Here is a 21,888-nt window from a genome sequence, read left to right as displayed (position 1 = left end):
AATAGCCGTGTTTATCATTTGGAAGCTTATAGTAAAAGCGGGTCCTCACGTGACTCTAAAAGCCTAGAACTTAAGTAATTATATCTGTATTATCTTGTATTATATTATATTATAGCTTTTTTAAAAACCCGATTTTTAGCTTATATAAGATTATTAAGACCTATATTTTTCCTGAAGTTAATTAGCTAAAATAGTACCTTTTTTAAAATATTAATTATTATAATTTAGGTAATTTATTAAATTTACTATTAATTATTTAAGCTTTTTAAAAAACTAGTTTTTTCGTTAATACTCTAGTTATACATTAGGCTAACATCGCGGACAAGGTAAACTACATGGCCGCGATACTCGTACTGCTAAGCTCACATCAACATAATATTCACCTGGACATAAACGCGAGCAATTAGCGCCTTTTCGATCCAACTATTATTCATTTAGGGGGAAAACTTAAGAACTAATATATACACGTCCTTTAGCTTCTCTCAAGGTCAAATCGGGAAAAGTAAGGCATAGCATGAGTAGCAAAACCCTAAGCAAATTGCGTCAGGGTTTCTGTCTGTCCGCCACATAAATGTTAGATAAGACTACCTCTATTAATTGAACAAGCAAACTTGACGTGATTGGTAAATGTTATAAAATTGTATATATTCAAAGTTTAAAAGGCCAGCTAGCTATCAGGTGGCTAGGCAGCATTGTAAAGTCAAGTTAAATAATATAGACTTTATGTATATACTACGCGCTTTATTTAAATTTCCTAAAAACTATAATATAGAAAAAGGCTAGCAAGTATAAAGCCAAACCGCCTTAAAAGTACTTTCTCGTCTAGTTGTATACTAGTAGTTGCTGACCACACACTCGACAAAAACCGGGCCGTGATGTTGCCTTTAACTCTATTTAATCTACCCGGTATATCCCCTCTTGGCATTTGTACCTTTCTGGGAATTTTCCCCAAGGCATCGCCCGAGTTCTAGACGAGGGCCTCAAAGTCATTATCCGCTTGCAGCCAGCAACACCTGGACCCTAGGTTATCAAATGACATCATTGCTCCGGCTACGCTTGGTCCTCTCCTGCTCGATGGGCAAATATTAGGTGTGGCGAACGCACTCCGACGCCCTGTTGCTACATATATAAGCACGTTGTTGCAAAGAAGAGAAGAAAAGACAAGAGAAGGATAAATAAATTCTTTTACTACAATGAACAGCAGCACCTCTCCAATTGCTATTGTAGGATACTCGTACCGCGCGCCAGGCGTAGGGCGCAAAGGGCTCTGGGACTTCTTAGCTGAGGCCAAGTCTGCCTGGTCTCGCGTTCCGCCTGACCGTTTCCAGCAAGATGCGTATTATGATGCAGATACAGACAAGAGGGGCTGTTTTTCATCCCAAGGAGCTCATTTCCTACCCGATGATGTCTACGAGTTTGACGCGCCCTTCTTTAACCTACGAGCGGAGGAGGCTCGCGCGGTTGACCCCCAGCACCGGATGCTGCTAGAGTGTGCGCTCGAGGCGGCGGAAAACGCGGGAATCTGCCTCGCGGATCTTGCAGGAGCTAACATAGGAGTCTTTTCGGCCATTGGGTCCTCCGAGTATGCTCAGCAAATAGTTGAGGATCTACCGTCGGCGACGAGATGGGCGGCCACAGGAACCGCCGGCTGCATGTTTGCGAACCGTTTGTCTTACTTCTTTGATCTTGTTGGCCCTAGCATTGCCCTAGATGCTGCGTGTGCGAGCAGCTCCTACGCAGTTCACCTCGCGTGTCAGAGCCTGCGCGCTGGTGAATGCAAGGCCGCCTTTGTTGCGGCGGCCACGTTGCTTATTGGGCCGGCACACTGGGTGATGCTTGACACGATGGGGTATGGTTGGATCATGTCTTGCCCATCTTGTCTGATTGGGAAACTCATTGGCTTTTTGCAGTGCCTTGTCTCCCGAGGGAAAGTCCTTTTCGTACGATGCCAAGGCCTCGGGCTTTGGCAGAGGCGAAGGTGCCGCCTGTCTCGTTTTAAAACCCGTCGTCGATGCGCTTGAGAATGGGGACCCGATCCATGCAGTTATTCGCAATTCAGCTTGCAGCCATTCGGGGCGATCGGAAAGCATCACAATGCCTAGCCGAGATGCTCAGGAAAGACTTCTTCGCCAAGTCCACGCTGAGATTGGCTTGCGACCGGCCGGGACACCAGTGGTTGAGGTACGACATTATCGATTACGTATACTCAACTGAACTAACTCATCTATCATCCCAAACTTTAGGGTCACGGTACGGGCACTCAGGTAGGGTAAGTAATATTGATGCCAATATTAGACAAACCATGACAAGCACACATCTAAGTCGTGCCACAGAGATCCCATTGAGGCAGGGGCATTTGCGACCGTGTTTGCGAGCGAGAGAACCCCTACTGATCCTGTATATATTGGATCACTCAAATCTAATTTTGGGTATGTTTTTTTTTTTGCAGTACGTCCTTGTGCATCATCCGAGTTTCCATATTGATTCTCCTCTTTGCAGACATTTGGAAGGCGCGAGCGGGATTCTGGCCATAATCAAGGCCGTCTTGATGATCCAGCACGGCCACATCTTACCCAATGCGCACTTTGAAAAGTTTAATGTCAATATTGAGGGAGCTGGAAAGTTAAGGGTATGTGACGCTTAGTACTCGGTCTGTGAAAGAAAATGAGACGAATACCAATCTAATAATCGAACAGGTAGCTCAGAAAACGATACCGTGGCCGCAAAATGCGCCAAGGCGTGTCTGTGTAACAAATTTCGGTAATTATTTCAACTAATTCCATGGATTACGAAGTTACTATTAACGGAGTAATACAGGATTTGGCGGCAGCAACGCCACGCTGATTTTGGAGAGCGTTTCGTACCTCTCCTCGCCAGCAGCGAGTCATACAGCTCATGGTGCCAGAATTCATGCAAATTCGAAATTATTTACCCTCTCTGCCAAGTCAGAACAGAGCGCTCAGTCATACCTGACTTCCATCATAAAATACTTGGCCACGGTGACAGAGTCCAGCGGCTACGTCAATGATCTGGCGTATACACTAGGGCAACGCCGGACACATTATCCGTATCGAATTGCGGTGGCTTCGGATTCAATAGCTGATCTGAAGACCCAGCTGGAGATGGCAAGTCCAGTCAAGATGAGGGATCATGCCATTGCCTTTGTTTTCACAGGCCAGGGCGCTCAGTAAGTCTCTTTCGACATGTCTTTCCATTTCAACGTGGGGGGGAGAGGTGGCTAACTGGTTACAACTCACAGGTATGCTCAGATGGCTTCTGGATTGAAGCATTACAAGGTCTTTGGCGCAACCTTGGACCGGGCAGAAGCAACCCTCAAGGAGATGGGAGCGCCTTGGTCTCTGACGAGTATTTCAAACCCCCTCCCCATTCTTGCTTTCCAAGTTGACATGACTAATGTGCGTCAGATGAGCTTGAGAAGCCTCAGTCTGAATCACGCATCAACGACGCTGAAATCAGCCAACCTGCGTGCACCTCCATCCAGCTCGCTCTAGTGGCACTACTCCAGTCCTGGGGAATTATGCCATCAGTGGTGACGGGACACTCTAGCGGTGAAATTGCAGCCGCGTTTACTGCTGACCTCGTGTCATTCCAGACTGCCATTGCCGTCGCGTACTTCCGCGGCCAGGCTGCGACTCAACTGGCGAAAACGGGCGCTCAAAAGGGCGCCATGTTGGCTTTGGGTGTCGAGGCTGACAAGGCAAAGGAGCTCCTTGAGAAAAACGCCAATGGATATGCGACAGTTGCGGCTATCAATAGCCCAAGGAGTGTCACGCTGTCAGGAGACGAAGCGGCTGTCGAGTCGATACACAAACTTGCGGATGAGCTCGGCATCTTCGCTCGCCGTCTCCAGGTGGACGTGGCGTATCACTCGAACCACATGACGCCGGTGTCGACATGGTATCTGAAATCGATAGAACCGTTTTTCTGCAGTAGCAACAACCTTCCAGTCAAGGACCCCATCAGCCATGGAGTCTCATTCATATCATCCGTCTCGGGCGCTGCTCTGGACGCCACGGATGCATCATACTGGGTGAAGAATCTCCTCCAGCCTGTAAGATTCGCCGACGCGGTTACAAATATGCATGGACGGACAGCCAAGGATGGCAATATGAAGTCCCTGACCGTTGTCATCGAGATTGGCCCGCACTCTGCCCTCCAGAACCCAGTAAAGCAGACGTTCAAAGTTCTGCAAGACGACAATGAGAAAGGGAAATTGGCCTATTATCCTTCCTTGGTGCGCGGAACAGGAGCAGATGAAGCCCTCCTTAGCCTTGCGAGTCGTCTGTTCACGATAGGTTCCTCGATCAAATTGTGCGCCATCAACCAACTGAGCAAGCACAATGCCCATGTCCTTAGCAACCTCCCAGCATACTCGTGGAATAAATCGACTCGCTATTTGCACAAGTCGCGGATCGTCCACGACAAGTTGCATCCCGGCCATTCTTATGATGCCCTTCTTGGCTGGAAAAGCCCCCATGGAGTCGGCAGTGATCACTTATTCAGACAGGTCTTCACTCTCGACCAGGCTCCGTGGGTGCGAGACCACAACGTCGGAGGACATGTCATTTTCCCCATGACTGGATTCTTGTCCATGGTCATTGAAGCCGCCAGGAGGATCAGCCCTGCAATGCCGTCTAGCATTCTTATAAGAGAATTTCACGTTAAGCGCAGCTTAGAGATTAGAGAAGAAGATGACATCGACATCTCCACTAAACTTCGGCCATCCATGACTGGTTCCGAAGCCTTCTCTACAACAGCCTGGGCGTTTGAAATTGCGTCTTGGACCGAGAAAGACGGCTGGACAATCCATTGCCATGGCCAAGTAGAGACGGGGGAGCGTGAAATGACTGCAGATAGTCATGTTTTTAAATCATCCTTGCCGCTAATCGACAGTGAAAGACTGAAGGAGACCAGAGCAAGGCGGGCTTACGATGAAGACGAGTCAGGGGGTACACTCTACGGCCCTGCGTTCCAAGCCATCGTCAGATCATGGGAAGGCCCTGGCTGGACCGTCACGGAAAATAAGCTTCGTGAACTTGACTTGTCGAGGCTCTCTCCGTACGGCTCTCTCATATCTGTGGATCCTCCAACCCTGGACGGGTTTGTACAAGGCTTCGGGCCTCTTATCAAGGCCAGTGCAAGAGGTGGCGGCCTAATGCCCAATTTTGTCAGCCAACTTCGAATCTCCAACCAGATTCCCACCGAAAAAGGTCTTTGCTTCACCGTGGTGACGCAGTTGTTGGACCACGACACCAAAACTGGTACCTTGCGAATCAGTATAGCCGTATTTGCACGATGCCGTGGTTCCCTCATGCCTGTCGCCGAGTGGGAGTGTGTAACACTGAGGTCCATCGGCTCGTTTGACGGCGGAGACGGCAGCGCCAGCCTCCCGGTGAGCTACCATGTTGATCTTTTGCCCAGCATGGACTTTGCAAGCAGTCAAGACCTGGGAAAGTTGATTGAAATTGACCCAGTTGACGAAAACGACCTTGCATGGAGACAAAGGGCCAACAGAGCTGCTCTGACGTACATGGCTCGCGCATTAGACGAGACAGCTGGGGACGAACGATGCCAGTTGCCTTCACACCTCTCCAAGTTTGTGACCTGGGCTACCGGTCTCGTGCGAGATGAGAGCGGCTTGCTGGATAATAATGACAAGTCGTCTCTTCTGGCCGAGGTGGCTAATTTCAGCGCCCAAGGCGAAATGATGTGCGCTGTTGGCGAGAATCTTGTGCCCATCTTGCGCGGCGAGGTCCAGCCTCTTGAGATTATGCTCAAAGACGGTCTGCTCGCTCGTAGCTACGAAGATGATGGGAGTAACGCGCGCGCTTCTAGAGCGCTGGCCAGGTGCGCCTGTCAAATAGCCAACAAGAATTTCCATGTACGCATCCTGGAAGTCGGAGCCGGGACAGGAAGCACTACCCTTCCCGTGCTTCAAGAGCTGTGGCCGCAGGGAAACGAATCGCAAGGGTGTTTCAGCTACACATTCACAGATATTTCAGCTGGATTCTTTGAGAATGCCAGCAGGAAATTGGCCAACTGGTCGCAACACGTCACGTACAAGAAGCTCGACATCACCCAGGACCCACGCCAGCAGGGGTTCAAAATTCAAGACTATGATGTAGTCATTGCCTCAAATGTGCTTCACGCCACGGCAGATATGACGGTGACTATTGACAACGTCCGAAGCTTGCTGAGACCACGCGGCAAGCTCTTGCTTCTGGAGGGGATACGTCACGCGCCAGCCGCTCTGCCTTTTGCAGTACTCCCTGGCTGGTGGTATGCCGTGGACGAGTATCGGTCCCACGAAGAAGGACCGCTGCTATCGGACGAAGCCTGGGAGAGGCTGCTCATTGCACGGGGCTTCTCCGGAGTAGATTGCCGCGTCGTGGATTATACCACGGCGACCGACCACCAAACGAGTGTCATGTGTTCGACAAGGGTCGGTGTCTCTGATGAAGAGGCATCTCCTCGTGTCACCGTTTGCGGCCCCTTCATGGAGGATCAAGAGCAAGAATTTGCCAACATGGTTGCCACCCATACCGCATCCAAGCTCGGCTGCGAATGCGTCATCAAGCCGTTTTTGGAGCTCGACGCCGATGACTCCATGTGCATCGTCATCGACTCCCCGGATAGCATCCTGAAGGATGTGTCATCGGAAACATTCGAGTCGTTGCAAAGAGCCTTGCTAGAGACAAAGAGTTTGCTGTGGGTCGTTCCTGAAAATCACGCTCCCGAGGCCCTGTCGATGAAGGGCATCATCAACACGCTGCGACTGGAGACGGAGGCGAGGAACCTTTTGTGGCTCGAAGAGACACCTCTCACAACACAGGGAGCCTCGGCAATTGCAAAGCTTGCGGCTAGACTGCCAGACGGTGAGGCAGGAAGCAGCCTGGACCAGGATTTTGTTTGGCACAGGGAACTGCTACATGTGCCACGTCTCCGCCAAGTCGAGGCAGCCAAGGAAGTATTTGGCACCGAGGCGAGGATCCCAGTGCGCAGGATGCAGACGCTCTGGAGCGGCGAGCAAGCACTCGAGATGACCATGGATGCCGCGGGAAGCCCGAGCTCCATCTACTTTCGCCGAACAGACGCTCTACAGAAGCCCTTGGACAACGACGAGGTCCTCGTGCGCGTTGAGGCTACTGGCATGAACTTCCGCGATCTCCTCGTCGTCCTAGGTTCTATGCCCTGGACCCGACCTGGGCTTGAAGGCGTCGGAACGGTCATGCGAACGGGTGCCGACGTCTGCGATTTCAAGCCTGGAGATCGTATATACTATGGGTTATACGGCGGTGCTTTTGCCAGTCATGTTCGAGTGGCCTCGTGGCAAGCGTGTCGAGTGCCGGACAAGATTAGCACCGCAGATGCCGCGACCATCCCCATCGCGTATCTCACTGCTTCGCTGGCTCTCAAGAGCATCGCCCGCCTCCAGTCAGGAGAAAGCGTTCTCATCCACGCCGCATCAGGTGCCGTTGGCCAGGCGTGTATCGTGCTGGCGCAGACCCTCGGCGCTAACATTTACGCAACGGCTGGGACGGGCGAGAAGCGTGATTTTATACACGAGACTTTTGGCATCCCTAAATCGAATATCTACTCTAGCCGTACCACCGAGTTCAAGGACGCCATTATGAGCGATACAAACGGACGGGGCGTGGATGTTATTGTTAATTCTCTTAGTGGCAATCTTCTGCAGGAGAGCTGGACCCTGATGGCCGGTTTTGGCCGGTTTATTGAGCTGGGCAAGAAGGACTTACTGCAGAACAGCCACTTGGCGATGCGGCCGTTCGATCGTAATGCCACGTTTAGCAGCGTTGATCTTCGCTCTTACATGAAACAGCGGCCTGACGAGCTGAAACAGACGCTGCTGGAGCTCACTGACCTGCTTAACCGAAACGTCATTGTGCCGATTCGCCCAGTGACGTTGCTTCCTGTCTCGGAGCTGGCAAGCGGCCTGCGGAGACTCCAGTCGGGCAAAAACATGGGCAAGATTGTCATCACCATGGGCCGTAGAGACGCCGTCTTGGCTGAGTGCTTGTCCCCTCTTCGTCCGCTGTCTGCACCGCCTCTTCTGAGCCCCGATGCGACATATGTCATCACAGGTGGTACAGGCGGAATTGGGTTATCACTGGGACCGTGGATGGTTGAGAACGGCGCGCGTCATGTCGTCCTCCTCGGCCGCAGCGGCGATTCCCGACCCGAGGTCAAGAAGGTGCTGCAGCAGTATGCGCACGCGGGCTCCGGTGCGCAAATGCGAGCCATTTCCTGCGATGTAGGCTCGCGGGCGGAGCTTCAACGGGCTCTGGACTCGATCCGAGATCTTCCACCGGTTCGCGGCGTGGTGCACGGCGCCCTTTTCCTGCGTGTAAGTATACATGTCCATCTGCTGACCGTGTCTGGGACTGACAATGGAGCAAGGACGCGCTCTTTGTAAATGCCAACTATGAGGACTGGAACAATATCACACAGCCACGGGCCCAAGGTGCGTGGAACCTCCACCATCTGCTGCCTGAGCTGGACTTTTTCGTCATCTTGTCTTCGCTCCTCGGAGACATGGGCAACATAGGCCAGGCAATCTACGCGGGCACAGCAGTAAGCCCCCTCTCTCATTCACCCTGTTGGCACGGCCAAGACCAATTAACGTGGAATGTAGACCTTCTTTGATGCCTTTGCGAGATATCGCATGGCTCGCGGGCTCCATGCCGTGTCAATTTCGCTGCCGGCCGTGCTGGACGTGGGCTACGTGGCCGAGAGAAACTTGACGGAGCAACTGGAGACGTCACTGGGGGCCAGTCTCGACGAAACTCATCTACGGATCCTTGTCAAGGGCGCCATCGTCGGCCCCTCATCTGGGCTCAACTTCAACGGCAAGGCAGTATCGTTCCTCGTGGGCAACGGAAGCGACACTCGCAGCATGCCATGGCAGTGCTTCAACCCGCGCGACTTTGTCCAGATGATGCACGCTCGGCGCCATGTCTCGGAGGCCAACGGCACCCGCCAAGGCGGCGGCGGCGGCGTCGGGAGCGGAAGCCGGTCCGGAAACGGCGACCCGTTCGAGGCTCTTTTGACGGCGCTCCTGGACAAGGTGTCGGCCATCACCATGATTGACAGGGACGAGGTCGAGGCAGACGTGCCGCTCGTCAAGTATAGCCTGGACTCGCTGGTGTCTGTGGAGCTGCGTAACTGGATTCGCAGGGAGACTGGCGTAGACATTGCGCTGCCTAAGTTTGTGACGGCGCCGAACCTCCGAGCGCTTGCGACGGATATATTATCGCAGCAAAAGTGATGGGTCATGTATTGATATCAGAAGAGCGCTGAGGGTGCGGGTTAGAGCAGCGATGCACAGACTTTGGTATATCCATCCATGTTATCATGTTGTATGTAATCAACAGTTTTAGCTAGCTTTCTAGAGTTGTTAAACGGCAAATGGCATATTAATGGGAAAATCAAATTATATTCGCTGATATTTTAACCTTGAATTAAGCCTTAACTCTTACCTTAGTTCTGACCTTCTATTTTAACTAAAATACTACGCCACCCCTTGCACGTTAGAGCTGTAGGTGCAAGGGGTAGGATCATCCGAAGGCTGGGAGTCCTTGGGCGAAGCAACTATTAAGCCATTACGTTTAACTAGTTATCTAGTTATGAAGAGCCGTGGTCTTTCTTATATGGATTCCGTGTAAGAACCTGTCGTCTCCTATGCCGCTCATCCCTCATCTCCATCTTCATACCCTCTGGTGGAGACTCGTAAACCAGGTGACTACGATCAAAGGGCGCATCCAGCATCAGGCCCTGGAGCGTTTTCACGCGAGAGACAGCTACGTAGCTTAAACCAGTCTGAAAGTCCCGGCAGGAGAGATCTGTCACGATGACATCTTCAGTGATGCTCTGCGACTTGTGAACAGTAATGGCGTAGCATACGATCAGGGGGAACTGGGTGCGAGTGCAGAGAGTGCTTCCGATGAGGAAGTCCCTGTCTACTGGAAGAATAAGGACAATCTTTCTGCCATCAGTGGTGGCCAGGAACACAGGTCCGTTATACTTGTCAAACTCCATCATGATAACACAGGGAGGGTCTTGGACCGGGTCAGCCCCCGGTGCCCAGCCGATGTCGTAAACGGTAGGTTGGACGTCAGCATCAGACGGGCCCCAATGCATATGGGAATCTGCTTCGCAAGGTTGCCCGCCTTGTCGTCAGGAGCAGCAGCCGCGCCAGGGCCAACATTCCTAGCCTTGACATGAATGACTGGCCGGTCGAGGCGGTCGAGGTGGTAGTGGTTATATTCGTTCACTCTATCTTTAGTGGTGTATACTCGCAAGGCGTTGGCGAACCTGGCGACCTCTTGATCATCTAGCTTTGCCTGTACCCGACCGGAAAGGAGCTTCCAGGACTCGACCGATAGTTGGAGCAACCGTAATTCCCCGATAGCTGTGCGAAACGCCTTCTGTTCGTCGCCCCGTTGCCGCTGCACAACCTTCAAGAAGGCCGATTTATCGAAATGTCTATATGCGTTCCTGCCTTTGATCTCCACTCCGTGTACCTCCTTGTCGTAGTAAAGCGGTTTCTGCAACACGGGGGGGAGTTGAAAGAAGTCGCCAACCAAAAGCATGTTGAGACCACCAAAGAACTCCTCGTTTCTATTCGGGAACGCCTCGCGCAGACGATCATCGATCCAGGATAACTGTCGCAGTCCCAGCCTGCTCTTCTCATCGATGATGAGATACTTGATGTCCCTCAGCTTCTTCTGAAGCCGAGCCATGTCAGTGGGTGACAGGGGCTTGAAGTCCTTGTTGATTGGGAGGTGTAGCAGGGAGTGCAAGGTGGTGCCCGATATCTGATTCCCCGCGACGCCCGTTGGCGCGGCACGCCAAACGGGTGTCCCTCTCCCCGCAGCCGCGGCTTGGAGGTGCGCGGAGAGCGGATTAATGAGGTATGATTTTCCGGTGCCACCTCCACCATCTACATGAAGCAACAACTGAGAAGATACCTGGGTCAAAAAGTGGTCCATCACCGAATCGTACACTAGGCGCTGATGTCGATTTAGGGAATCGCGGGCTTCCAAGGGCTTTAAAAATAGCTGATGTGATGCGGAATTGGGCCTTGGTTGGTGACTCGGCCTGTATGGTAGGCCTCGCCCGTTACGACGCCGAGCACCGTACGCCCATTCTATGTTCCCTCCCGGCAGCCACCCCGCTTGACGGTCTCGGCCGGGGGCGTAATCTGCGGTGCTTCCTCTCCGGCTATTAATAGATCGCAAAAGAGTATAAATTCACGCAATTCCACATTACAAAACATCGACCAATGTACAAGGATTTACCAGTCTATAAGTTTACGATGTCTTCTCATGTCAAATCTGACGCCTTCTGCCTTGTCCCTCTTCATGACAAAAGTATCGGTTGTCTCAAGCTGCATAATGCTGCTTGAAGACACAGAGAAAGCGCTCCAAGCAAAACGGGAAGACATCAACTTCCTTATGAGCGAACTGTCCGATATTGAGGTCAAAACATCAAGACTAATCACCCACTTGAGACTTAACATTATATCACTTAAAAAAGAGGTACGTGCAATAAACGTTCAATCGATACGTGGCTGACCGTTCAAAAGCTGCCACCAGAAACTCCTACTACTCCGACCGCTCCTGTTGCGCCATGGCGTGCTAATGGTGGGACGGCCAAGGGTTGGTGATTAGGCTAGAACAGGTATTCAATGGGACGCTATGTTGCGGGCTCTAGGAAACCGACAGTTACACTGGAAGCAGGAATGCGAAAACAGAAGGTCAAGTAACTAGTTAAAACATCAGTCTGTCTGCTATGAACGCATTTTACCTCCAAGAAAAATAATTGCAACTTCCTAAGTGAGCGACATATATTACCAGCTTAGTTCAACTTCAGCAATTTTTGCGACCGTGCCTTCGCCTGCTTGTTCAGCTCCGCCTGACTGAACTTCCGCCGTATTTCATTGATTTGATCATCAGCAAGCTTGCCCCATTTGGCCTTAAAGGTTGACCGGGAATAGAGCGAGGGCCGTTTGTCCCCCTTGAAAGCCCCCAAGCAGTAGCAAAAACGGCCCTCCGGATCCGTAGCCACACTCCACCAGACGAAGTCGGTCATTTGCTTGCCCTGGAGATTTTCTTTTTGTTTTGCTCTCACTATCTCCCCACCGTTGTCTTCATATTTCCGTGCCGCTGCTGGGCAATCTGATCTTGGAATCAGGTACCCAGGCCTCAGACAGTCGTAACCTTCAACCGTCTCCTCCGGGTCAATCACAAATACGTAAGATCGAAAGTGAGTTATTAGCATAATCTCCATCTCATATTCTTTACGTCGATCGCTGAGCGGTTTGTTGATGTCGGCTGGGTGACAATCCACCTCAAATCTGTTCGTGTTGGGATCATCTGTGTCATCAAAGCGCCTGGACCATTCGTAAAATATGTCAAAGCACTCCTTCTGGTCTTCAGATTGATCATATCGATCTGAAGGACCATCTTTACCATTTGTCTTGCTGTTCTTTAAATCTTCAATTTGTTTTTTTAAAAGAGCAACCTCCATGCTCTCATTATCAGATTCATGTTTCGGAGGGTTCTCAGGTGGAATAGGCGGCTGTGGTTGAGGATTCTTAGGTGGATTAGGCGGCTGTGGTTGAGGGTTCTCAGGTGGAATAGGCGGCTGTGGTTGAGGATTCTTAGGTGGATTAGGCGGCTGTGGTGGAGAATTCTCAGGTGTATTAGGCGGCTTTGGTGGCGGATTCTCAGGTGTATTAGGCGGCTGTGGTTGAGGGTTCTCGGGTGGATTAGGCAGCTGTGGTGGCGGATTCTCAGGCGGATTAGGCGGCTGTGTTGGAGGGTTCTCAGGTGGATTAGGCGGCTGTGGTGGAGGATTCTCAGGTGGATTAGGCGGCTTTGGTGGAGGATTCTCAAGTGGGTTGGGAGGATTATTGGGGGCCTTCGCTGAGTGGTTCTCCCAAATATGTTTGTTCTCCGGTACTATCCAGGACTTTTTTTCACAACACTCATTAACCCAGTCCTCATTGAGGATGAGTATTTGTCTGTTGCGAGCGTCTTCAACTTGCTTTACCGAGTTGGTATAGGCTGCTTCTGTCGCAGCAAGGATTGTGGGTGCCTGGTTTTTGGAGGAGGGCTTTAGACCCCATGTTTTAAAATTATTTGCTAAAGTTTTTTGACTTTTTTGGAACGAACCAGCAAGAGACAAATATTGGCCTTCTGGGGAGTTGAGAGGAGACATGATTGTTATGGTTGAAGTATAATGCTACGGATCCAGATGTGGTGGACAGGCGGAAGTGTCGACGAATATATACATCAGCATAGCCGCGACATATTCCATTTTGAGTTGCCGCCGGATTAAGATTAATCGCCTTGTAGTTACGGGGTTTCTGGGTTGTACTTTCGTGCACTAACTTTAACGTGGGGGGTTCGTCCAGCAGAGCTTCCTAGAGGCTGTTTTCCCTGCTCCATTTGGGCTGACGGCAAACCAAGCATACACTGTAAAACGGGACAATTTAAGAGTAACTAAAGACAGCGTACAATTATCAAACTAGCCCAGGAACCGTAGAATAGCTAAGATGACCTAAAAAATGAATTACAACTTTACAGAGTAAAAACTCCCCTCGGATACTGGCGAATACGTTGTTTGTCTATTATTGGCCATATTCTGAAGCTCTAAACGCTCCGTATGCCCTCGCAGCTTCTTCCTTTTCCGTGGGTTCCCACGGCGGGGTCCTTCCACTGAGCTCACTCGTACCAAAGAACGACTTTGATACTCGGATTCAAGAAACTTGATGGGCTTGTCCTTGAGGATCTTGATAGTCCCGTCTCGCATCAAGGCCGTAAAATACGCATCGCCGCAAGCTGTACATGTAAGCCTTATGAAGAAAACGCGACTCAGTGACCTGCATACCAAAAACAGTCATTCTTCCGGCCATGCGCAATCTTTCTTCCTTTATTTTGATTGGGATGAGTTTCTCAAATGATGGTGTTGCACTTGAGTCTAAGCACATCCAGAAGCGAGATCCGAGGTCAAAGGGATCATGACCAGTCCGCAAATCAGGATAACGACACCAAACCACGAGTAGTTTCTATGCTAGTCAATAAGATGTTATTTTGGGGAATGAAAACTTACATTATGGGGGTCCATCTCTTGAAGCCACTTGAGCTGTTTCTCAACCCATTCCATCTGAGAATTGCATTCTAGAGACCAGAATAAGATGACTTTTTTGGTTGCGTCACGAAACAGACGCATTGCCTTTACGTACGCAATTTCTTTTAAAAGCGCTTCATTATTACCTTCATTTCCGAGTCTTTCTGTTAAACCTTGGATTCTTTCCCTGATGCGGTTGTCATGGTCTCGGCGTAGCGCGAGGTCTGTAACCATCGGAAGTACACCTGCAATACCCATACCCTTCGCAGCCAAAATTAATATATCATCCGTTGCCAAGTCTACCTCTTGGCCGTAAGGTCCATCTAGAAATAGAAGACTTCCTTCATGGAGCATTGAGATGGCCGTCCCGTGATTTCCATGACGGGAGAGGAGGAAGCTCACAGTAGACACTTGTCCGCTTTTGTCGGCCGGTGAATTGTACTGTGCAATGGCCGTAAAGCTATGAAGAAAATTGTATCTTATCCACACCAATGGTGGCCAAGTCATGGGGAAGAAAATGTAGAAATAACAACCGGGTTTTAATAAGATCGGATGGTCCAGTCTAACGTTGACGAAGACAGCGCCCGCAGTGTTGGAAACGTATGTAACTTCGGCCGTATGTTTATAGTATAGCATCTTCAGAACTCGTACCGCGGTTGTAAGGAGCCATAGTCCAAAAGAGGAACAGACTAGAATCCGAGCACGATTGGACGATGTCTGTAAGATATGCCAGAGCAGGGCAACCATGGCTCCGACTGACGTTGCCCTATGGGACCATTGAAACCATTTCCCCAAGGATCGCTTTATAATTGGTATCGCCATACAAGAGGATCCGATGATCAAACCAAACACCTGCTGTTGTCAGTATGCCACTTCGCTCTCATTTTGCGAACACCTACAGCCCATCCAAAATTCGTCATCTGCCCCGGCTTTGGATGATGTGCCAAGGCTATGGCTGCATGGCATATTCCCTGTAATGTCGCAATGACACCCAAAGTGAAGTGAATGAGGGTATACCAACGGCGAGGGACATTAAGAGCGTCAATAACAGGGGCTCGTCCTCCTACACAAAGTGGTGCCAAATTCACTGCTGCGGCTAGAGCGGCACGCTGTTGAAGCTTTCTCCAATCTGCGAAGAAAGAAGGAGCCAAGACTATCGCGCAATTTGATAGCATAAAGAGAACCACAGTTAATGCTTGTACTCGCGTGATGCTGAACCAGCCTTTGGGAAATACCAGTGGGTATCGGAAATGGCGAATGAGGAAGAGTTTCGGGTTTGTGACGGTTTTCTTGAAAGTCCACACGAGTACAGCTAAGCAAATGAAACTGAAGAGTGCTACCATGTACCATATATTCCAGTCGTCCATGGTTTCTGTTATGATTGCAAGGGAAATGAAGTGTTACCGCACAATGTTGGATTGTTGATGGGAGAAGAAGATCAAGGCGTGGTTAAGGATAGAACGGGCCGAGTGTAGTGCAGAGGAACTGCTACAAATGCCGATAGAGATTGATGCCTGCAAGTTGCCATACTAATAATAGAATGGCTATATTTAATAGGCGCCTCGCCGTCTAGGAGGCGGTTCTCATGACCACTTAAACATCGGGGTCCCGACTGCCGGCCTGGCCCACCATCTCCGGCACGGCGCTTCGGAGTCGGAGCCATCAATCTCATTGAAGGGTGCTTTGCCGCCGGATGCTGAGCCGTCCGGATTCAATCGAGAGATAGGAGACGGACAGAAGTCTTGATAAAGGAAGACGCTGCCCACCCAAAGTACAACCTTAGATTTCGCCACCCTCACTTAATACATAACGAGTCTCATTGTGCATATCAACATAGCGTCCAAAATGCCCCGGAGACAGCGCTCAAAGGTCAACAAGAGACCAGAAATCGGCACTTTGAACTGCAGCTGGGGAATGTTTTCCAAAGCCAACGCCTTATTCCGACAATACGATGTCGATGTAGTGGTCATTGCAAGGAGACCCGATGGTGGTATAGGAGGCTATCAATCGCGTCCTGGTCTAGCTCGGGACTTCCTACAGATCAACGAGCAGGATCTGCTTGGGCCTTATGAGGTGGATCCCTATATGTCCAAACCAAGCAAGGGGGTCGCGGTCCTAAGAGCTATGAGCTCGTCGAGATCCTCGTCATGTCTCGACTCGACAGAAAATCGCTCGTCGAGATCGTCGTCATCATGTGTTGACTCGATAGGAAGCGAAACATCACCCGGCATCATGGAGGAAGCAGAGCCTGGTGTCGCGCTTCTGAATATTGTACGTACTCCTCACTGTGAGGAGGGGGAGGGGTTCATGGAAGAGCCCTTGCATCCATGGGCTGAGGTTCACAGCATCCCAAATGCCCAGCGCTGTGCCTCCCCAGAAACCATTTGTCCCATTCGCATCACAAAACCGGCCAAGCAGTCTAGTCACAAGACAAAGGAGGACATTCGCCAACCAACTCCTTTGTCTAGGATCAAGAGAGAGGAAATCCTAGCACTCATCAAGAAGTTTGAATGATCTCAACAGCCTTTGGCCACTTTGCATGTTTTGTCTTATATCATTAGAATCATCTTTTTTCAGTTGTGTACAATTAAGCTATTTACAATGTCAATCTTATTACCTCTATAAGTCGGTCTAGTTCTAGTTGAAGTGCACTATTACAGCTCCGCTCCCAATTCTGCGGATGTCCTTGGCTATTGAAGAGCCAGCCTTGTTCTTGATGCTGAAGAAGATGACCCAGCTTATACGGAGAGTTACTGACATGATGAAACCTTCCTTCAATGGGGCCTAACTGCATTTGGATTATGGTATCCAGCGAATGTGCAGCAATAACCACCGTTCTGCAAAACGGCTGCCCTTCCCAGCATTTCTGTAAGGCCTTAGCAGTGTAAAGCACTGCTTTTAACGTACTAGACTAATAGCCTTTATACTTAATGTGGATTCGGTTTACATGAAGCTAGGCTAGAGTTCTCGTGAGAGCCGAACTCGAATGCGTCCGGCAAAGAATTTTAACCACGCAGTTATCTAAAGAGGCATAGAAGTTTAGTTTATAGCTTAATTTAATGTAAAAAAGTAAATAAAATAACCTCTCCGCCGTGTTATATAGCCGTGGTGCTAGGTAGCCCAGCTCTAATTTACGGAGTTCGGCCGTAGGCGGGTTTAGCATAAACGTAATACGATTTGGTTGCTGGTATAAAAAGCATAGTGAGGACTAGTAGTGGTAAGGTTATACAGGTAAGCAATAAGTGGCAACATAATAGTCGCATAGTAAGTGGCTGCAATCTATCATGAAAACACCGGCCCTAATAAGACAGATTGAGCAAGTCGCTCGGAGTTTCACGCTTAAAATGGGTCTCCAGCCTTACAGTCTGGCGAGATATTATACCCTAGGTTTAACCGCGGGTCCGATCGTGTATTTGGCGATGTCAATAAACGCGCTGCGGACCCGGTCCGTTAAGCCCTTGTAACCTGCCTGTTGTTCAAATGCGGCCAAATGCTTGACATATAAAGATTCAAACGTCAGGTTCGGAGCAAACGCTAATTTGCGTTAGAAAAGATTCGGTTATAGTGGCAGATTACTCACAGTGTAATCCTGGGTGAAATGCGTTCATTACAAGTGCGGACGCAATGATGGGGTAATGGTCCACAGGCTCTGGAGGGCAAGCCGCCAAAAATTCTCCAATGTGGTGGCCCAGTTCTTCAGGGACTGGCCATGACGGGCGGGATGCGGCGACCAAATTGAATGTCTCCATGGGTTTGGCAGTATAATGTGCAATAGCGGCGCGAAGGAGTATTTTAGTATCGGACCCAGTGAAGTGAAGCCCTTCAGCTTGTCGATGGTTCCCGAGACCAAATAGCTTTACTACCAGGCCAGGGCTGGCAGAAGCTTCGTTAATAACGCTGAGCTCTGTATAATCACTTATTGTTCTTTTTACACTCGCCACTGATTGTGTCCACTGGTCTGCCATCATAGTAGCTAGAAGTTCAAACTGAATGTCCTTTAAGCAGTATTTGTCAGTTGCGACAACAAAGTGAGTCCGAAGCTTGGGTTTTTGCAACTGTCGGCGCAGGACCCAAGAGCATACAAACGACAGGACCCGTTCAAGTCCACCGAAATCCGCTACAGAGATTAACACTATGTCGCTGAATAAAGCAAAGACATCGCAATAAACTCTGTAAGCCAAATCTGTCATGGTTGCGGGCGGCTGTTGCACCAGGTGGTAACAGTAGTTGCCTGGAACGGGCCCCGCTATGATGCGAGGTATGGCGTTGCCTGGTTGCTTGTGCATGTCGCACATCACCACTAAGTTAGACCCTTGACGCTGAAGGGCTATGGCGAATTTTCTATATGGGAATCTCATGGCGCCCTTGAGACCATCGCCTTGCTCAGTATGCCCCTGTATAAGAAGAATGGTCCGTGGTTTTGCTTCGCCTATTTTGTCGAGAATTTCGTACGGCGCCATGTTTTCTTGCAGATATGGCCCAGGAAGACCAGCTGCACTAGACCGAATATGGAGGAGGTCGTTGCGCTGCATGATTAGGGGATTGCGACAGCAAGATTGTGTGTGTTGGCGTGCGGGAGATGGTGTCCACTGGAGCCTGGGCGTTAAGTATTATTTTTAAATTTGCCTTGTCCGATGAGGCACTGACGCCCCGAACCGGGGGACTGGTTGTTGTGGGCTTTAAACGATACACTTGTATTATATATTTCTTGGACTGTACTAGATTTAATTCAGCAGGACAAATAGTAGTACCCATTTGTATAATTACTCTGGCTTGGCTAAACCATCAACGCCGCCAAGAAGTTGCCAGTAACCACAGAAGATGGAGTCTAAGTATCTAGAAGGAAAAGTTCGAGTCCCTTTGTCGAGTCTGAAGAGCGAGGATTTGGATGTTCATTCATCGTCATTCCCGATCAACATCATTGAGCATCTTCGTGATCCAGGACATGCCATCTCAGTTCGGATTACTCCAAGGACCCGAGATGACATTCTACGGGGCTTGAGCTACTCACCCGAGCAATTGTATGCGACACTTGAATTGGAATCTAGTCCTTTGATCAATGATCACCAAGTTTTCTACGCTGCCAAGGACTTGGATCTGGACAGAGCGAAGGCTGTCCTCGGAAGGGATCATATTTGCAACGTACGCTTGTACTGCATTCCAGGTATGTCATAATTGAATATTACCATCGAAGCGTTTGGTCACGTTCTTATCAATATGCTAGTACAACCTCGCAAGATTTGCGATGGTGCCGTCTTCCAGAACGTGCGGTATTACATGGCCGGGTCTTGGAAAAAGAATCGTGTGTCTGTTGCCCAAGCCTGGATGGACAAGCTGTCGGGGTCCAAGAGGAAGATACTGGGTAGTCTATTGAAACATCCGGATATAATAGCAGCTATGGATAGCATGCTTTGTTTTCCTGGTTATTGGGATGGACTTCAGCTTGGTAACTGGGCAAAACATCTGGCCGCCCGCATCAATCCGCTCATCATCAACTATTGGGTGCATATTAAGAACGTCGCTTTGAAAATAATGGCTGGACATGAAGACAAGCTGCATCTATTTGATGCAAATACAGTTGCAATTCTTCAATATCGGGCGCCGTCGTGGAATTCGCAAGACCGAGCACAGATCTGCGATCTTTTTGAGGACGGAACACTGTTTCCTGGCATTTTATCAAAGAGTGCTCGAGACAGAATTAAAGACAACATTCTTGAGCTCCCGGATTCAATACCTAGCATCCAGACCTTTCATGAAAACATGAGATATTTGACGATTGGAGCTAAAATCCTTGAGAAACACATTGAGAACAGGCCGTCAGAGAGCCGGGCTGATACAATCGAGCCCATGTGTTCCAGTCTTATTGAGAATTTAAAAAAGGACTGGAACAGTCGTGGGGCTTCGATGGAAGTCGGCCACGGTCGCATGATCCAGGTGAATGAGCCAACTGCCGACGCTGCAGTCATTCAAGCATTTCTAGCCGCATTGCGCTACTTCCCTTACTTGTCACCCGAGGCGCCTCTAAGGGACTTTGACAAGAGAGTGTGGATGGCGGGCAATTTTGATAATAGCGTTCTAAGCCGTCTCTGTGTCACTCTTAAAGATTTAGGTTTCTCTAACGCGAATATTGAGAAAGGGCGTCTTCACCCGATTGAGAACCGGCACATATCGTACACCCAGCCGAAGAGGAGGAGGGACTGGCGCAGTGGAAAACCTTGCCTCGCGGGGTACCACATCCTACTGCAATCGTCTTTTTTCCCACAACTATTCGCGGAACCCTTAGATGACAAGGTGCCACCAGAGCTACGTGTGCAAAGCGATATTTTGCAAGCTTTTTTTTGGAGGTAAACCGAAGGTTCCATCGCTGGCATCAGCTGCATCTCTTCGTGCTGAAATGGACGTGGATACAACAGAGCCAAATGAGGCATGGAGGAGTGAGGCAGAGATAAACGAAGACACAAGGCTAGGTGAAGTATTAAAGTTATGGCCAAGGGGCAATAATGAAACGCGCCCCAAAAAGAAAGGAAAGGACAAAATGCCTCGAGGTTTTGCTCGGTCTGCAACAAGTCGCGACAAGCCGCGCGTTCGGGGCAAAGGGCCTAAGTTCACATTCAGGCAGCAGAATGTCCCAGACATCCCAGCGACTCGGGCGTCTGATCTCTACGTTGGCCCACCAGTAGATCCAGCGGGTATCCCGACTCAAGCGCTGGCGCACTTGACACCCCCGACTAAGAATCCAAATCGGGCCAAAGAAAAGAAACGCAAGCATGATGAAGTATATGAAGCAGCAGAAGTGCCAGAAAAGAGGAATAGGAAGAAGGGCCAGGTCGGGGGGATTCAAGCCGTGGGAGAGCATGCTGGGGCAGAGCAGGTCACCCAAATACAGCCGGCCGAGGAGCTAGGACGAGCAGTAGTGGATGATCTAGCTAGCACGTCACAGGATGTGCGCTGGGAGATGAAGGGACCCTTGGAAGCACCCGTTGCAACGCCTGCGCTACCGCCCTCTATGAATTCCCAGAATTCAACACCAGTAGTTCAGCGAGGTCCCGAACCACTTTCGAAACCTGCTCAGCATGTCCATCCCGAAAATAACCCGCAAATTCCTGAAATTAACTACGATGAGGCCTTCTCTCCTCCTCACCTAGAACAGGAGGCTGAGCTTTTTGCTATCGGGGACTAATTGAGAGTAGAGCGGGTACATTGATCTATCATCTCCCTAGCTAGAATCGACTTAGGGCTCAAGTGCTGTCTTTATTGTATAAACGCCCTCCGGGCTGAATTAATTTAAATGTAGTTAGCTAGTTACTCGATTGCCGCAGGCTTAATTCACCAGATAATAAAACGCAAGCCCCACGAGACACACCAGCTAACGCGTTAAGCCAACTCTTCTCTCACCATGAAGAGGAATGCATTTGTGTGCGCCTCATTGGCAGCCTTTATCACAAATACAGTAATTACCGCCATTATTCGACACAGTTCTGCATTTTCTGACCGCGGCCTCATAGTTTTTCAGGTGTGTATCGTGTTACGAACAATGTCAGCTAAAACTGATATGCTCCGTAGATACCCAAACAAGATGCTCATGTCTCAACAAACTTAACCATTGGAATTCGGGGCTCCTGTGTTAGCTTGACCAATGCAATCCGGTGTGTTCGCTACGACGAAGCAGTTCTAGCAATGCCAACGAACTCTACGAATCGCATTATCCAACAG

General features: G+C 49.8%; 6 protein-coding genes across 6 annotated transcripts; 4 read left to right on the top strand and 2 right to left on the bottom strand.

Moving 5' to 3' along the window:
• Window positions 1-1,193: 1,193 nt before the first annotated feature.
• J3458_022065 (Type I Iterative PKS) lies at window positions 1,194-9,466 on the top strand (the record flags this gene model as incomplete). Its single annotated transcript, XM_066122905.1, has 11 exons — window positions 1,194-1,849; window positions 1,911-2,181; window positions 2,244-2,269; window positions 2,334-2,429; window positions 2,500-2,629; window positions 2,697-2,760; window positions 2,818-3,187; window positions 3,260-3,366; window positions 3,426-8,386; window positions 8,440-8,613; window positions 8,675-9,466. 11 exons carry the CDS (start codon window positions 1,194-1,196, stop codon window positions 9,305-9,307), a joined length of 7,488 nt encoding a protein of 2,495 aa, XP_065972126.1. The 3' UTR covers window positions 9,308-9,466.
• Window positions 9,467-11,898: 2,432 nt separating this feature from the next.
• On the bottom strand, window positions 11,899-13,263 carry J3458_022064 (uncharacterized protein; the record flags this gene model as incomplete). Its single annotated transcript, XM_007811436.2, has 1 exon — window positions 11,899-13,263. The coding sequence occupies one exon, from the start codon at window positions 13,261-13,263 to the stop codon at window positions 11,899-11,901; it is 1,365 nt and encodes a 454-aa protein (XP_007809627.2).
• Window positions 13,264-16,020: 2,757 nt separating this feature from the next.
• Window positions 16,021-16,689, top strand: J3458_022063 (uncharacterized protein; the record flags this gene model as incomplete). Its single annotated transcript, XM_007817643.2, has 1 exon — window positions 16,021-16,689. One exon carries the CDS (start codon window positions 16,021-16,023, stop codon window positions 16,687-16,689), a length of 669 nt encoding a protein of 222 aa, XP_007815834.2.
• Window positions 16,690-17,551: 862 nt separating this feature from the next.
• Window positions 17,552-18,707, bottom strand: J3458_022062 (uncharacterized protein; the record flags this gene model as incomplete). Its single annotated transcript, XM_066122904.1, has 2 exons — window positions 17,552-17,709; window positions 17,756-18,707. The coding sequence occupies 2 exons, from the start codon at window positions 18,705-18,707 to the stop codon at window positions 17,552-17,554; spliced, it is 1,110 nt and encodes a 369-aa protein (XP_065972125.1).
• Window positions 18,708-19,392: 685 nt separating this feature from the next.
• J3458_022061 (uncharacterized protein) lies at window positions 19,393-20,609 on the top strand (the record flags this gene model as incomplete). Its single annotated transcript, XM_007811438.2, has 1 exon — window positions 19,393-20,609. One exon carries the CDS (start codon window positions 19,393-19,395, stop codon window positions 20,521-20,523), a length of 1,131 nt encoding a protein of 376 aa, XP_007809629.2. The 3' UTR covers window positions 20,524-20,609.
• Window positions 20,610-20,710: 101 nt separating this feature from the next.
• Window positions 20,711-21,355, top strand: J3458_022060 (uncharacterized protein; the record flags this gene model as incomplete). Its single annotated transcript, XM_066122903.1, has 1 exon — window positions 20,711-21,355. One exon carries the CDS (start codon window positions 20,711-20,713, stop codon window positions 21,353-21,355), a length of 645 nt encoding a protein of 214 aa, XP_065972124.1.
• Window positions 21,356-21,888: the final 533 nt, after the last annotated feature.

This window comes from Metarhizium acridum, assembly GCF_019434415.1.
Source record: "Metarhizium acridum strain ARSEF 324 chromosome Unknown scaffold_587, whole genome shotgun sequence".
Lineage (NCBI taxonomy): Eukaryota > Fungi > Ascomycota > Sordariomycetes > Hypocreales > Clavicipitaceae > Metarhizium > Metarhizium acridum.
The sequence above is the reverse complement of the archived record's forward strand: the minus strand, read 5'-3'. Positions and strand labels throughout refer to the sequence as shown.